Source organism: Cyprinodon tularosa, unplaced genomic scaffold (genome assembly GCF_016077235.1).
Source record: "Cyprinodon tularosa strain WSP-4 unplaced genomic scaffold, ASM1607723v1 ctg809, whole genome shotgun sequence".
Lineage (NCBI taxonomy): Eukaryota > Metazoa > Chordata > Actinopteri > Cyprinodontiformes > Cyprinodontidae > Cyprinodon > Cyprinodon tularosa.
The window spans coordinates 136,438-152,595 of record NW_024039573.1 but is presented as its reverse complement, the minus strand read 5'-3'; the positions used below and the strand labels follow the sequence as shown (position 1 = coordinate 152,595).

Here is a 16,158-nt window from a genome sequence, read left to right as displayed (position 1 = left end):
GGGGCTCCCGACCCCCACTTTGGGAACATCTGGCTTAGACCTCATGATTAAAATCATCTTTTTATGGCGAAACGTTGATGAGTTTCTGTCACTGGAGAAGCTTCTTAAAGCCAGTTAAATGTTTCCGTGGAATGACCCACGGAGAGTCCCAGCTTGAGGAGTGGGCCGTGGGAGGAGCAGGGCCCCCAGTCCCCTCCTCCTCCTCTTCCTCCCTCTCTCCGCTCTCTAACGCTGATCTCCTCCCGATCATCAGACTCTGAGCCGATCACAGCGATCGATGATCCCGCTGCGGACCCGCTGGAGGCGCGCGGCTCCTTCCTGCAGGTAAACTAACCGCTTCTTCCTCCTCTGCTGCTGGCGGACCTGTGGTCCCTTTGGTCCCTAGGACCGACGGCAGCCAGTCCGTCCCAGCAGCTCTATGCTCCTATTCTCTGCTTTAGGCTTTAATGTTTGGGTTTATACCTGAAGGGAAGAGCGGTGGAGGGATGAGAGCGCGAGGGGCCCCAGATCAGGGAGAAGGAGGTGAAAGTTGGAGAAAGTAGGGAGGGACAGCTTCTCTGGAACAGGCAGTTCTGCTGGAGCCGGTCGGTGAGAGGAACCATCCACTGGGTTGGTTTTTAATTATTTTATTATTTCTAAGCAGCTTTAAATGTCCCAGAATCCCAGACTGGGTCAGACAGCAGATCCTGGGGGCCCCCGCTTCCTCCATGGGCCCTAAACTTTAGGGCTTTATTCCACTTTACTGATTTCATTAGTCCCAGAAGCTCAGGAGTTTTACTGCAAATAGAAAGTGATAAATAATAACGATGCTAATGACAGGATTTAGTTTATTTCCCTATATTTAACCCTGCAGAGCAGATTATAGGAAGTTTGTTTTGCTTTCCAGTCACCTTTAGAGAAAAAAATCATTTTGTCAGGGATGATTAACATCTTTCATTAGAGAGAAAAACGCATTAAAATACTAAAGGTATAACCTAATATTATCATGTTATAAATATAAGTTCTATTTTTTTTTTTTGTAAGGTGAGAATACTTTTGATGAGATAGAAATAAATCATCTTCAGCATCTTTGCAAACTCAGATTAGCAAAAGAAGGGAGGAACGATAATGAGCAGGCTATAGAAATATGACAGCTACTCTAAGCAGGGACTGGCTTTGATAGAACATAATATAGAAGCCACAGCAACACTTTATAATAACACAATCTACTAGATAATATCCGGTGCAGTAATGCATTGCTTTCTGGTGATGGGTGTGAGGATGTGTTCACCATTCAGTGCTAAAAAGAACAACAGTCCATCCATCCATTTTCTGACATGATTAATCCCAGCTGGGGTGGCTGAGGGGTGCTGGTGTCTATCTCCAGCTGTCTACGGGTGAGAGGCGGGGTCCACCCTGGACAGGTTTCCAGTCCATCGCAGGGCAACACAGAGACAAACAGGACAAACAAACATCCACACACACTTTAGAGAAGCCAGTTAACCTAACAGTCATGTTTTTGGACTGTGGGAGCCACTCTAATAGAGATAGAATGAAGCAGAAAGAAGGTCCCTGTGTCCTCCAGCAGTCCAAGCCTATAGCAGCATCAGCTAAGGATAACCTGAGCCACTCTTATAATCTTATAATCCAAGTTTTAAGTCTAGCCTCAAAACTAGAGAGGGTGTCTCCCTCCCGGACTAAAACTGGAATACTAAATACTTTTAGAAATTCTAGGAACCAATAGTAAACCTGCAGATTGAGAGCGAAGTGCTCTGTTAGGAACATAAGGAACAATCAGATCTCTGATATAAGACAGAGCTTGGTTATTTAGGGCTTTATATGTGAGAAGGAGGATTTTAGATTCTATTCTGAATCTAACAGGAAGCCTGAGAACGGAAGCTAAGATACGAGAACTATGATCTCTATTCTAGTGACTTCCTGATGGTAACTAATTACAATAGTTCAGCCTTACAGTAAGAAATAAACAGCCTGGTTTCTCTGTATCACTCATCAAACCACAGCTGATGTGCACTCTAGCTTTCTATTCCAGAGAAGTGATGACATTCAGCTTCTAAACTGTGTAAATAAAAGCCAGCGTAAGTCTAATTCTGCAAATAAATCTCAATGGAGAAGATCTTAACAAGCGGAAGCATTTAGCTTGTTGAGAGGGAACATCAATCGGCGGAGCTGTCAGCTAAAACAATGAAGACCATTCTTAAACTTCTGTAAAGTAAATGCTGTTGCCAGTCAGCCGCAGCTAACATTCAAAAGCTAAAGGTTTTTAAAAAGAAACACTAGTGCAGATGTTTACCTGGAAAAAAAAGAGAAAATAAATAAGGGTAAATCCGCTTATTGAAACGGAGGTTTAACAGCATCATTAACAGCTAATCAGTGTCCCAGAATGAGTAGGTGAACATTTAACACCGATGGAAATGGGATTCAGTGATGGTGGAGGTGTAACTGGAATTTCATTGCATGGATTTGCATGTTTACTTCCACACTACCAGTTCAGAGTGAAAACCTGAGGACTGTAGCCTTCGTAGGCATGGGTGAGTCGCTGGTGTCACCGTCTAAAGATGTCAGATTATAAACAGAAATGATGCATCTGCATTGTCTCCAGCTGCATGGAGCGTACTGTGATGCAGTGTTGCTTCACAGTACCAGTTAGACAAATAAAGAAGGTCACTTTCAAACTTTAAAGCTGGAAAATTTACTTTCTGGAAATGATTCTGTCACAAAAAAGACAACCAGGAAGCAAAAGGAGCATTTTCATAAACTCCAAGATTCCACATAATCCGTTGTCGCTCCGCCCTGCTGACGTACGTCAGTATTTGTCTGCCATGTTAATCAATGAGGACTGTTCCACATCCACCGCTGCACCCCCCCCGCTCCGGCCAGGTCAAGATCTGCTTTAACGTAGATTAAAATATAGTTAGGACAGATCGGTAACTACAAATTAGAGACCGTTTAATTAAATGATTGGATAAAAGCTATCGGTACTGCAACATACTGGGAAGCAGATTTCTCATCTCCATCAAAATATTTGTTTTATACTGAGAGGCTTAAAAGTTTAATCTAATCCAGTCAAAACTTCTAAGAGCGCCTCTCACAACTTCAAAACAAACTTCTTATGGCGGGCATGGATGAAGAGATGCTGAGATTGGGAGTAGAGAGCAAACATATTTCATACAAACCGATTTGATATGATGCTAGTTATCCCTTTTACAAAAAATAACAACAAAAAGAAAATATTTTAGCTGAAACCACACATATGCTGGACGCTGATGGAGAATTTTTTAATATGTAATATTAAATTAAGTGTTAATCTCCATGTTTTGCTCCTATGAATTTAATAATAATATAGCGCCTGCTCTCCTTGAGCTCCGAAGAAGTCGGAGCAGAGCAGGTCGGGAGGAACAGCGCAGGCTGTAGGCTTTGTTTTGTGCAGCCGCTGCGGGGCGGAGACGGAAGATGTGGGATTCGGGGTAGAGTCATCAGGGACCTGTATGGTTGCTGTTTAGAAATGTGAAGATATTGCTTTGTTTCTACTAATTTTCTACCTCTCCGAAAAAAGAAACAGCAAAAAAAAAGAAGCAATAGTAGGTAAAGTTGAGAAAAACTGTTTAAATTTTTATAAGAGTCCTCTGAGCCAACTAACATGTCCCCACCTGTCAATCAATCCAGGTGCCCATGTGATGGACCAATCAGCAACAGGGATTTTATCTGGGGAGGGGGATACGCCCCTTTACCTCTAACAACATTTCCTTTAGCATTACGGCAGCATAGCGGACACAACTCAAGGGTTCAGAGTTTAAAACATGGTTTATTCTGATCCCTAAACTAGAAAGGAGTCTTTTAGAAAATGTTTGACCACCAAAGCACAAAATAATGAACAAACACAACAGGGATCAACCCAAGCTGATCGGTCTGTAAAAAAGTAACTAGAATTTTTTTCTTTTTCAGAATTAGGGAAGCTTCTAGATGGGAAAAAGCTAGAAGCAAATATCCATATACAGCCTATTTATACAGTCAAATCATCCAGTAAAATTGATTCAAAGTTTTCTATATAAGGAAAACCCGTTGATCACAATAAGCATGCTTGTAGCGACAGTGGAGAGGAAAAACTCCCTTTTAACAGGAGGAAACCTCCAGCAGAACCAGGCTCAGTGTGAGCGGCCATCTGCTGAGGCCCACTGGGTTCAATAGAAGTTGGTCCTTTTTCAAAATCAAACCAGGCGAAACTAAAACCTTTCCACTTGAGTTCTGGATACAGAATATTGGCAGACAAAAATTTTTTTTTATGTTAAATGCCAAATGCCTTCCTTATTTTTACAATTTTGGTATAATTGGTGCTCAAAGTTGGTCGCTCTGTCAGCTAAAGACACGTTTCAGAGTCTCTATAGTCCAGTTAACGATGAATTGATTACTAAATTAGTTAATGATTATTTCAATAATCACTAAATCACAATTAATCCGATTAATTGTTTCAGCCCTAATTGGAACCAAAATGAAAAGTCTTTCAATAGATGTTTCTCTATTTTTTTGAATGTGCATTTGAACTGCTGCATTAGACAAGCTTGATGGAATCAGTGGAATTACAATCAGCTTTGCTTAAAATGAAAATGGAAACAAAGATTTGAGGTTTGGACTGATCAGATGTCTCAGCGTCCTGAATGCACTTCTCTTCCATGTGGCTGTTCCATTGCTAACACTAGCCGACATGTTCATTAATCCTCACTCCATCACTGATCTCTGGCTTCCTGTTTATTACTGCAGCGTTATAATGTCACTACAGTCAATTCATTATCAACTAGATAAAAAGACAAACCTTTTCTTTTTTTCAACCTTTTCAAAGGTCGCTTAAAATTTGCATAACATTTGGACGGAAACACACTTAGGCCCCGTCCACACGAAACCGCACCCTGGCCTAAACGCACAAATTTTTCACCAAACCAGCCTCTCATCCATACGAAGCCGGCGTTTCGGGGGTCTGTAAACGATCTTTTTTTTATTCAGCCTTCAGAGTGGGAAGATTTTGAAAAGCCGTTTTCGCGTTTCCATCTTTAAGCTCTAACCACATTTTTTTTTTACACGCATGCGTCATAGCGTCGCCTCTAAACACGCATGTGCGACACAGTATCACAACAACAATGGCGCCGTACTGTGTTGAATGGTTGCTGCTAATGCTACTCACCCTGCTGTCGGGCTTACAACAGAATCTTCTTCTTCTGGAATATCTCCAGGAAGAACGGGCAATATCGACGACATACAGGTGCTGGTCATAAAATTAGAATATCATGAAAAAGTAGATTGATTTCAGTAATTCCATTTAAAAAGTGAAACTTGTATATTATATTCATACATTACATACAAACTCATATATTTCAGATGTTTATTTTGTTTAATTTTGATGATTACAAATGACAACAAATGAAAATCTCAAATTCATCATATCAGAAAATTAGAATATTGTGAAAAGGTTCAAAATTGATGGCCCCTGGTGCCACACTCTAATCAGCTAATTAACTCAAACCACCTGCAAAAGCCTTTAAATGGTCTTTCAGTCTAGTTCTATAGGCTACACAATCATGGGGAAGACTGCTGACTTGACAGTTGTCCAAAAGACGACCATCGACACCTTGCACAAGGAGGGCAAGACACAAAAGGTCATCGCTAAAGAGGCTGGCTGTTCACAGAGCTCAGTGTCCAAGCACATTAATAGAGAGGCGAAGGGAAGGAAAAGATGTGGTCGAAAAAAGTGTACAAGCAAGAGAGATAACCGCACCCTGGAGAGGATTGTGAAACAAAACCCATTCAAAAATGTGGGGGAGATTCACAAAGAGTGGACTGCAGCTGGAGTGAGTGCTTCAAGAACCACCACACACAGACGTATGAAAGACATGGGTTTCTGCTGTCGCATTCCTTGTGTCAAGCCACTCTTGAACCACAGACAGCGTCAGAAGCGTCTTGCCTGGGCTAAAGAGAAACAGGACTGGACTGCTGGTGAGTGGTCCAAAGTCATGTTCTCTGATGAAAGTAAATTTTGCATTTCCTTTGGAAATCAAGGTCCCAGAGTCTGGAGGAAAAGAAGAGAGGCACTTCATCCACGTTGCTTGAAGTCCAGTGTAAAGTTTCCACAGTCAGTGATGGTTTGGGGGTGCCATGTCATCTGCTGGTGTTGGTCCATTGTGTTTTCTGAGGTCCAGGGTCAACGCAGCCACATACCAGGAAGTTTTAGAGCACTTCATGCTTCCTGCAGCTGACCAACTTTTTGGAGATGCAGATTTCATTTTCCAACAGGACTTGGCACCTGCACACAGTGCCAAAGCTACCAGTACCTGGTTGAAGGACCATGGTATCCCTGTTCTTAATTGGCCAGAGAACTCTCCTGACCTTAACCCCATAGAAAATCTATGGGGTATTGTGAAGAAGAAGATGCAATACACCAGACCCAACAATTCAGCAGAGCTAAAAGCCACTATTAGAGCAACCTGGGCTATCATAACACCTGAGCAGTGCCACAGACTGATCGACTCCATGCCACGCCGCATTGCTGCAGTAATACAGGCCAAAGGAGGCCCAACTAAATACTGAGTGCTGTACATGCTCATACTTTTCATGTTCATACTTTTCAGTTGGCCAACATTTCTAAAAATCCTTTGTTTTTATTGGTCTTCAGTAATATTCTAATTTTCTGATATGATGAATTTGAGATTTTCATTTGTTGTCATTTGTAATCATCAAAATTAAACAAAATAAACATCTGAAATATATGAGTTTGTATGTAATGTATGAATATAATATACAAGTTTCACTTTTTAAATGGAATTACTGAAATCAATCTACTTTTTCATGATATTCTAATTTTATGACCAGCACCTGTAGTTCAGCACCTGAATTTGACTGAATGAGGTGATGAGGTGCAATCAGCCTCACACGACCACCTCCCGACCAGGAATCCTGAGGTCGGGAGAAAGTCAAACATGTTTGAAATTCAGTTGGCTGTCGTTAGGTATTCTTGAAGAAATTGCTCAGTGCGCTAACAAGGATTCTTCTTCTTCTTCCTCTCGGATGAAAACACAGAAGCCTGGCGAGTGAAATGGAGTTCTTTCTGTAAAATTGACATAGGTGTCAAGTAATGTAGTACAAATACTTTGTTACTGTACTTAAGTAAACTTTTAAGGTATCTATACTTGACTCCATTACTTATCTTTCCTTCTATTCTGACTTCTACTCATTACATTTTCACACAACTATCTGTGCTTTCTATTCCTTACATTTTCAAAACAAACGTTACTCGTTACTCTTGACTTTGGTTTTAAAATGTTTATAAATATTTATTTCCCGTCATGTGCTCCATCCAATGCAGATCATTGGCTCCACCCACATCTAGTGAAAACTAGTGTGATTGGATGAGTCATAGAACGCAAACACTCATTGGTTAACTAAAGGAAATCCTCCAAAGCAAGCAGGTGTTCTTCAAACTGCTAACGTGAATTGTCTATATCATGCTACAATGTAGGATTCAGAAAAATATGTTGAAATGTCTGAAAGGTCAGACACAGGCTAGAGCGTATCGGGCCTCATCCTTGGCCCTATCTCAAAGAATTTTTAGAAATAGTCGAAAAATTGAGCTTTCAGTTCATATAGTGGCATCTGGCTGTTTTTTTTAAAGGTTACTTTATACTTTTATACTTTAAGTAGTTTTTGGAGCACATACTTTTTCACTTTTACTTGAGTAAAGAGGTCAACTTGATACTTCAACTTTTACCAGAGTGTTTTTAAACTGCAGTATCTATACTTCTACTGAAGTAACAAATGTGTGAACTTTTGACACCACTGGGTATAGCGTAAGCTATGGATTTAGTGATATTACTCTTTTAATGAAGAAATAAAGACAAAAGAAAAATAGCAAATTCTCAACAATTCCCCGAGTTTTGAAAATCGAGCTTTTAATTCATATAGTGGCATCTGGCTGTTTTCTTTATAGTTTAAGTAGTTTTTGGAGCACATACTTTTTCACTTTTGGGCCTATCTAGATAATGTTGCTTACGGGCTTATTGTTGTGTCGTTACGCCGTAGCGTAACGACACAACAAGTGAGCTCTAGCTGTTACCAAACAATGATGGGCAAAAGGAGTGTGTGTACATAGGAAATATAAGAAATATTGGATTCCTTCATTGCCCTCTGGAATTGATCATATTTTCAAAATTCCCTTTTTATTTCCCGCCTATCATTTCTTTAAACACCAGTTTTATACATTTAATTTTAACAGAGTAACAAAGCTGAGGTTAAACCTTCAAATCGTGGAGTTCAAGCTTCTTTTTAACTCCAATCTCAGGTCATACCTCAGAAGTTCACTTATCAGATATATTTCCTGTTTAATGTCTAACATTCAGATATGCTGGTTCACAAATACCAAGTCAAAACCATTTAAACATAGACAGAAAACTCTTTGTTAGTATAGTTCCCTTTGGTTTTAAAACAGGATTGTATTAGTAAATCAAACCTTTGACTCAGGTTCTAACTGTTTAGAAAGATAAACTTTATTGTTTAAAATCTTTACGAAGGGGTCTAGTTTACAATGTTTAGAAAGAAATAAGCCTCCCACTCAGGCTTTAGTGTGATAAATTAATCCAGAGTGTCCCAGCCGCATGTTCACCACACAGGAATGTAATCCCTTCAGGGGTCAAAGATCAAATTAGCGTGTGGAGGAATACCAGTGTTCCATGTCATCCTGCGTTAAAACTCAATGTGTGCTGCTGTTTACCTCTCATTCCTTCATTAAAATCTTTTGGGTCTCTAAATATTTTTATAAGGACTTTACACCAGGACATTAAGAAAGTCATACAAATTGCTGCCCAGTTCAGACAACAGCTTTTGGGCCATTAATGCAGCTGTTATGATGGCGCTCAGTCATGGCAGATATGAGTATGGAAAGCCTGTATCAGGCCTACAGCTGGATCTCATTATTCAAGGAATGTGGGGCTTTTGTATGAAAACTCTGGCTGGCTTTCCCTAATCCTCTTTTCTCCCTCTCAGCTGAGCTCCTTCGGCAATGCAACAGTCCCTTTTCTGATGAGACGATGAGAATGCACACCCGTGGGGCCCCCACAGTCTTCTTCATAAGTCTGCTGTGGCCCCTACTTGCCCCGGTGCCGGCTGCCGAAGTGGACCCCACCGGGGGAATCCCCTTCATGGGAGGCAACTATGACGGTCATCCCATGCTGTACTTTGGCCGCGGGGACGTGGAGGAGCTACAGTACGCGGCGGCCGGGACTCATCGAGAGATGGCCAGGAGGATCCGGGAGGCCGGGGAGACGATGTTGGAGCACCCTGAGGAGTACCTGCCCCCCTGGAGCCCCGCTGAGTTCAGCGCCCGCTGGAACGAGATCTACGGAAACAATCTGGGGGTGCTGTCCATGTTCTGCCTGCTGTATCCGCACAGGGCCGGTGCCCTGGACCTGGCCAAGGACTACATGGAGAGGATGGCAGCTCAGCCTAGTTGGTAGATTTTCTGTTTTAATTCACTTGCCAAAATGTGTGAAGGTCTGGTCACTGTGAAAATATCCTGATTGTTGTTGCCATCAGTGTCGAACAGCGTCTATCTTGTCTCGGCCACCTCTGTGCCTCTTTGCCCATTGGTTCCATAACCACCAATAGCCCTCAGAGCGAAAATAGGTTGAAAAAACACTGTAAAGATAACATGATTTATATCCAAACGACTTTTAAGTTTGGTTAAAAAGTTAAAGGTGAAAGGCCGTTGAAAAGACGTTGGGTTTGCAACGTCTTTTCAACATCTATTATTGGACTAAAGTGGGACAAAATCAAACCGACCAAACAGCCCAATTTTCAACAACTATTTCTGGACTAAATCAAGTCTAAAAGGGAGCGACCAGACTTAAGGGCTAGTTCTACTCCGGCAGCAGTGTGCCGCAGTGAGCTTCTCACAGGTATGATGCAGATATTTTGCCCATTTTGAGGCGTGGTCTGTGCTATGTTATTCCACAACGCAAGAGGGACATAAGGATTTTGCGTTATTACATCATGTTCTACCCACCCATATGAGTTTGTGTCATTTGGAGCCGTTCTGAAGATATTCCGTTAGGTTATATCCAGGTAACGTCTTCCTATGAGCAATCGAGTTGAAGGCTAAAACTGAACTGTTCATAATTTATTCTTTATGGTACGCCAGCATTCATAACATGTAGGCGAATCACTGTCCCCCCGACGGTGTTGGAGCCTCTCAGCACGACAGTTTTAAGCCCTTTCTGCCTCATTTAGAATGTTTTTCTCTAGTTGGAACATGTGGAAAGGCAAACTTGTCCAAACTGTCTTTCGGTTCATGACTGTCGATCTGCTATCACATGAAATACGGCTCCCTATGTGTCTCTGCAGCAGGAGTCTAGGGATAGGGTGCTGGTTATTGGGAACCGGTTAGTGTTCGGTACAATGTTTAGGTTTAGGTGTTTTAGAGATCGGCCTGTTTTTCAGTGTAGTCCTGTTTCTCTGACTGTGACTGGCTGGATGTGCTCTCTTCATCCTCTGATATGGGAGTTGACTCGGAGCTCGTCTGCCTGGCTGTGTGTTTCCTGGACGGGGCCGCCTTTTACAGCTGCTTTTTGTATCTCTGCTTCTGTCTCCTTGAACCCCAGTCGGCCTCAGCAGATGGCCGCTCACACTGAGCCTGGTTCTGCTGGAGGTTTCTTCCTGTTAAAAGGGAGTTTTTCCTCTCCACTGTCGCTACAAGCATGCTTAGTGTGAGGGATTGCTGAAGAGTCAATGAGTCAATGCAATCAGCTGGTTTTCCTTAGATAGAAAACTTTAATCTGACTGGAAGATCTGGTGAACTGTAAAGTGCCTTGAGATGACAGGTATTGTGAATTGGAGCTATAGAAATAAACTGAATTGAATGAAATTTAGCATTAAAGCATTTTAGGTTTGGAAAAGTACTGAGTGTTGAGATCTGAGAGAAACGTCTGCAACCAGAAACTTCTCCACAATTTAAAAAAATAACTTCTCTAGAGACGCCCCCATCAGGCCCACCTCCAGAGGGTTCTCATCTGTGATTGTGGGCAGAGCTCTAGTAAAACTAGACTTTTTAGACAGATAAAGCTGTGGTTCAGGAAATATGTTGAGCAGCTGTTTTCTGAACATCCCCTCCCCCAACCCCCAAAGGGAGAGGAAACGACATTTTCAGATGTGAACTGAATAGTTAGGACTGAGTCTCGGGGTCCAGGTGACCTTTGGGGGACTGACTCCAGACGCTCTGGTTCATTTTTATAGCCTAAGCAGTCATTTCACAGATCAGTTCTTACGTGGCCAAAACACAGGCACATGCCAGCTTGATTAACACGTTTATGGAAGCCATCAAAGCTTGGTCTTTTAACGGCTTTTAGTGATGGTTTGGTTTACTTTTAGCGAGGCTGATTGCATTGTGATGAATGTGTTGGTAGGGATAAACATTGGGGGTGGAGTCAGAAATTTTACAGTCAGAGTGATTGAATAAACTGGGCTGAACGTGTCACTGGAATAGAATAAGCTATGGATTTAGTGATATTACTCAACATTTTTATCTTTTAATAAAGAAATAAAGACAAAAGAAAAACAGCAAATTCGACATCATTCGACACCTTGCTGAAAAAAAGGTATATCATTCAAACTGAAGCTGTGAAAAGCAATTGGTGTATGTGAGAGACTCCTACATTTTTATGCTTGGTGCTAAAAGACAACTCTTTGAATCTTTGGATCAAATATATTTGATCCAACGTTTTTGAATTTGTATGAAACACCAACTTTTAATTTCAGAATATTTAGAGAATATTAAAAGGAGCTGGTATTTCAAATTGGCCTCAGATTTTTTACAAAATCATTGCTTGAAAAAAAAATTGCACCAGCAAATGCAAATTTAGTTGGGAAAGGATAAAGGTTTGCTTTGCTACAGTAGTGTCCATTAAAAATGGTCCTTCCCAGTCAAATGCCAGCCGAATGGAAGATCACTTTCCTGCAACTCCCAGCAAAATCCCCTCCATGAACCCAACATATTTTATTACCCTGACTCCACCCTTTCTCTGAATTACAGGGTCTGACCAGGAGATGATGCTTCTCTTTAGATCTTAATGTCCACAAATCATGACAGAAAGAATATTTTAGTACAAACATTAATGTTTAAAAAGGATTTTTAGGGGACCAGCCATGGAAAGTGGGGACATTTTGAATGGCTACTACTGTAGCTGGAGTGAAGGAAAGTGTCCCAGAAGCAAAGTGGACGCCCCATTCCTAACGTTTTTCTTTACGCCCTCAGTTTACAGACAGAGTGTGTAATCAGAAGGTTGTGATGTAACACTAACTGCTGTATTACCTGAACGACTGGCTGGCAGACATGTCTAAGCATGGTTTACTGTTTATACTGTTGGTTAGAAAACAAGGTGTTGGATGGATGTTGAACCACATCTAGAAAACCGACTGCAGACAAAGTGGAATGGGTTGGGTTAAGTGTGTCACAATGTCCTCCTGAAATCCTTCTTCAAAGACAGCAGCTCTGAGGATTGGCTTTATAAGATGATCCAGGGCTGACATTGACATGAAATATACCGTCAGGGTTTTTATGATCTCGCCTTGTATGCTGAGAACTCATTAAATTAGATCAAATCTAAGCTTGTGGAAAATAAGCACTTTTTGAGGGACGCCAAGTCCTGTCACATTTCTACAATAAGTGTGCTGCTTCTAATTTAGCCCTGTGTTTTTTATAGTGTGTGTGTGTGTGGGCAGGGGTGGATTTAGGCAGTTTGCGGCCCTAGGCAATGACAGGCAGGGGGCCCTCCGAATGGAGAAGACAACACATAAAACAGACCCATTCTACAGATATAGAAATGTTAATAGAATAAACATCCATTATCTCTTCTAGGTTTTGTCCCTCTCTTCTTGTCCCTTTTCTTGTTTTCCTCTCTATGTTTTGTACTTCAAAGTCTCCAGTAGCAGAAAAAAGTCGCTAGATTTGGCGCTAGGTGCTTTTTAGAAATCAAAGTTCTAGAGGGTCTGAAAAGTCACTAAATATAGCGACTAAAGCACTAAGTTGGCATCACTGTTCTTTGCATGGTTTGTTTTCAAATGGTTTGCTGCTGTCTGTTTGGACCTTTCTGAACACGTGCAGCAAATGGACTGATCCAATATGGTGGACACTGAAGGGGGGGGGCTGAGACACACTTAATATTATCAGCGTTCTGATGGCATTTTAGTAAAAGGATTTTTATCAAAAACGCAATTAATGTGCACAAATAAGGAATAGTTGTATTAACCATACTTGTTAACTAGGGGTGTGCAAAATAATCGCCATGATGATGCATCGTGATTCTAATTTTCGTGATCTACTGCATCGATTCTTGACACCAAGTATCGATTATTAATTTAAAAAATGAATAAATAAAATTGCATGAATGGTTGGCGAACATCAGCCAAAAACAAGTGTAATACAACTTCCAGTCCAGTAGATGTCGCTGCAAATGTGTTGACGCACGCTGCCTTGTGTCACAAGCATTTCCGGCCTCGGGATACTGCGCCGTGTCTTACAAAAACAAAACATGGAGGAGAAAATATTACAATGCATCGCAATAATTCAAGTATCGCGATGCATCGTGATAGAATCGCATCGTGGCCTGTGAATCGTGATTCGAATCGAATCGTGACTTCTTTGGCAATACCCACCCCTATTGTTAACAGAGTTTTATGAGGCCCCCAGGAACTTGGGGCCCTATGGAACTACCTAGTATTCCCTGATGGTAAATCCCCCCCTGTGTGTTGGCGTGCTCCGATTGTTGCATCAGAGATTTTAGATTTTATATAAGCCCTTCATTTTATCTGATAAAGGACGTTCTAAGCTTTAGAAGTGATTCAGCTTTTGCTAATATTAAAAATAACAGAAATATTATATGGTGCTATTTCAAGCATTGAGCATGCTGACCTGAGTGAATCTTGCGTAGTGTCAGTAAAGTCTAGCATGAGTTCTCACTAGCTCATGTTAACATAGCAGCCGGTTACACCCAAAGTTGGAAAGCCTTCAATTAGGCTTTAGTGCAGATTTTTTAGTCAAATGTCAGTGGAAACAGCACTTCTAATTACATATACCTCCTTATGTACACATACAGGCAGGAGTAGGGATGTCCCGATCTGATATTAATATCAGATATCAGCAAAAAAAAAAAAAATCAGAATATCGGATGTTATCAGCCGGCATCTAAAATCCTCAATATTTTAATGCTAATAGAAACAATCTGCTCATTGGTTTAATTTACATGGGTCAGTTGTTTTCATACATTTTGTTTTAGGCTTTAGTTCCCTGTTTTGGTAATATTACTTGATCAAGTCTTTTCTAGCATTCTACAGTATAAAATATATATCGTATCGGGTCAACACCGGCATCCCCTGTAGCAGTTGAGTTGATCCCCTCCTCCTGTCATCGCAACCCCAACCCCTGTACAGGAGAGTGGAGGACCTCACCTGTTCAGCCAGGCAACAATTCCCTCTAACGACCCCCCTTTCAGAGACATAGACAGGTATGGAGCATTGCAGGCTAACAAAGAAGCCAAATGACCCCCATTCCAAAGGGGGGGACCCGTTCATCCGTTTCTGTTTGCATGTTTTCTAAACAAAAACAAGGCTTTGTTGGGCTACTGTATAAAACCTGGAACTAAACGCTATTTCTGACATTTTTAATTGAAAAGCTTCCTGAATGAAAGAGAAACGTCATCAAACTTGGAAATAAAATCCATTGGATTGTTTTTTTTAACTTTTTTGGAATGACTCTGACCTGGATGACTGTGAATCTTCATCAGCACATGTCAAGCATCTGCAGTAGGAATAATATGAAGTAAGTGCTGAATAAAGCAAAGTTCTTCCATTCAGAATGATGAAAACCCCAAACATGCACCTTGCAGACGTTTTCTCCTTCTAGCGACAGGCTGAAACTCCTCTGCAGAAGCCTTGGAGAGGAGGAAAAGCACTACAGGCGGAAGCTGCAACCGTTAACCTCTTAATGTCCTCTAAAGTAAGAAAGTTAGAGATATGCAAGTTAGTTTTTGCAAAATGGAAACCAACATTTCATCCCCAGAGCAGATCACAGCTTTATTTATTTGTTGAGAACTGGCCCAACATTTACTCTCATCATATTTGATCACCAATCAGTCTCCAGTTTGAGCCTTTTCATCGCCCTGGTCAACTGTTTATATCGTACTCTTGTGCCGTCTGTGATGGGGTGTGAGGTGCAGTGGTGGCTGATCTTTTTATTCCATCTTCAAAAACAGTTGCTTGTGTTTTTTCATTAATGGCGGGCATACACTGTACAATTTTTTGCCGTTTTCGGGCAGACTTTCCTGTTGTGCGAGAATTTTTCCATCTTTCAACCTGATGGTGCATGGTGTAGTGTACAGGGGGTAACAAAGGGCGACCACCTCCCCATCAGGAATCGTAAGATCGGGAGAAAATCAAACGTGTTTGAAATTCAGTCGGCCGTCGTAAGATGGTCGTGGACAAATCGCTCAGTGGGCAAACAAGGATTCTTCTTCTTCCTCTCAGAGGAAAACACAGAAGCATGGCGGGGGTGCAATGAGTGAAATGGAGTTCTTTCTAAAATTGACAGACCGTAGTAGCCATGTTTGCTCAGCCATGTCTTTGTCCAAATATGTTGTTGCCTTTTCTTTTTAGGGCTTTCAGCACTAAATTGCACAAATTGCCAAGGCAGCGCGTTTCACTCTAGTGAGCCTCATGTTCCTCTTCTACTGATTTGGTGTCCAGATAGACGAGTCAGAGTAGCGCCACCTCACTGCGGAGCTGAGTTCCACCTGGTTTTAGACGTACAGTCCTCCTGCTCTCCTCTATCTGGTCTGCTGTCATGATTCATGCAGCTATTATTTCATCCAAATGAAAAATGGAGAACAGAGAAGCAGATCATGGCTTGTCTACAGTGAAAAGAAGGACTGGGTTATTTACTTTGGCCTTTTTGGAAACACAGGAAGGAGCAATCAGCTAAGTGAGCTTAGTGCTTGGAAAAAATCTTTCATTCCTTTAGAGACAGCATGAAAAGTCAGCTATGTACAAAACATAGAGAGGAAAACAAGAAGAAAAGGGACAAGAAGAGAGGGACACAACCTAGAACAGATAATGTCTATTCTATTAACATTTCTC

At 41.4% G+C, this 16,158-nt stretch overlaps 1 protein-coding gene across 1 annotated transcript in view; it reads left to right on the top strand.

Moving 5' to 3' along the window:
• The first annotated feature begins 591 nt into the window (after nt 1–591).
• The window catches only part of dse (dermatan sulfate epimerase), a 59,316-nt gene continuing 43,749 nt past the window's right edge, over nt 592–16,158 (top strand). The window contains 2 exon segments of the mRNA XM_038271755.1: nt 592–609; nt 9,022–9,487. Coding sequence (XP_038127683.1) covers nt 9,066–9,487 — 422 coding nt within the window. The 5' untranslated portion in view covers nt 592–609; nt 9,022–9,065.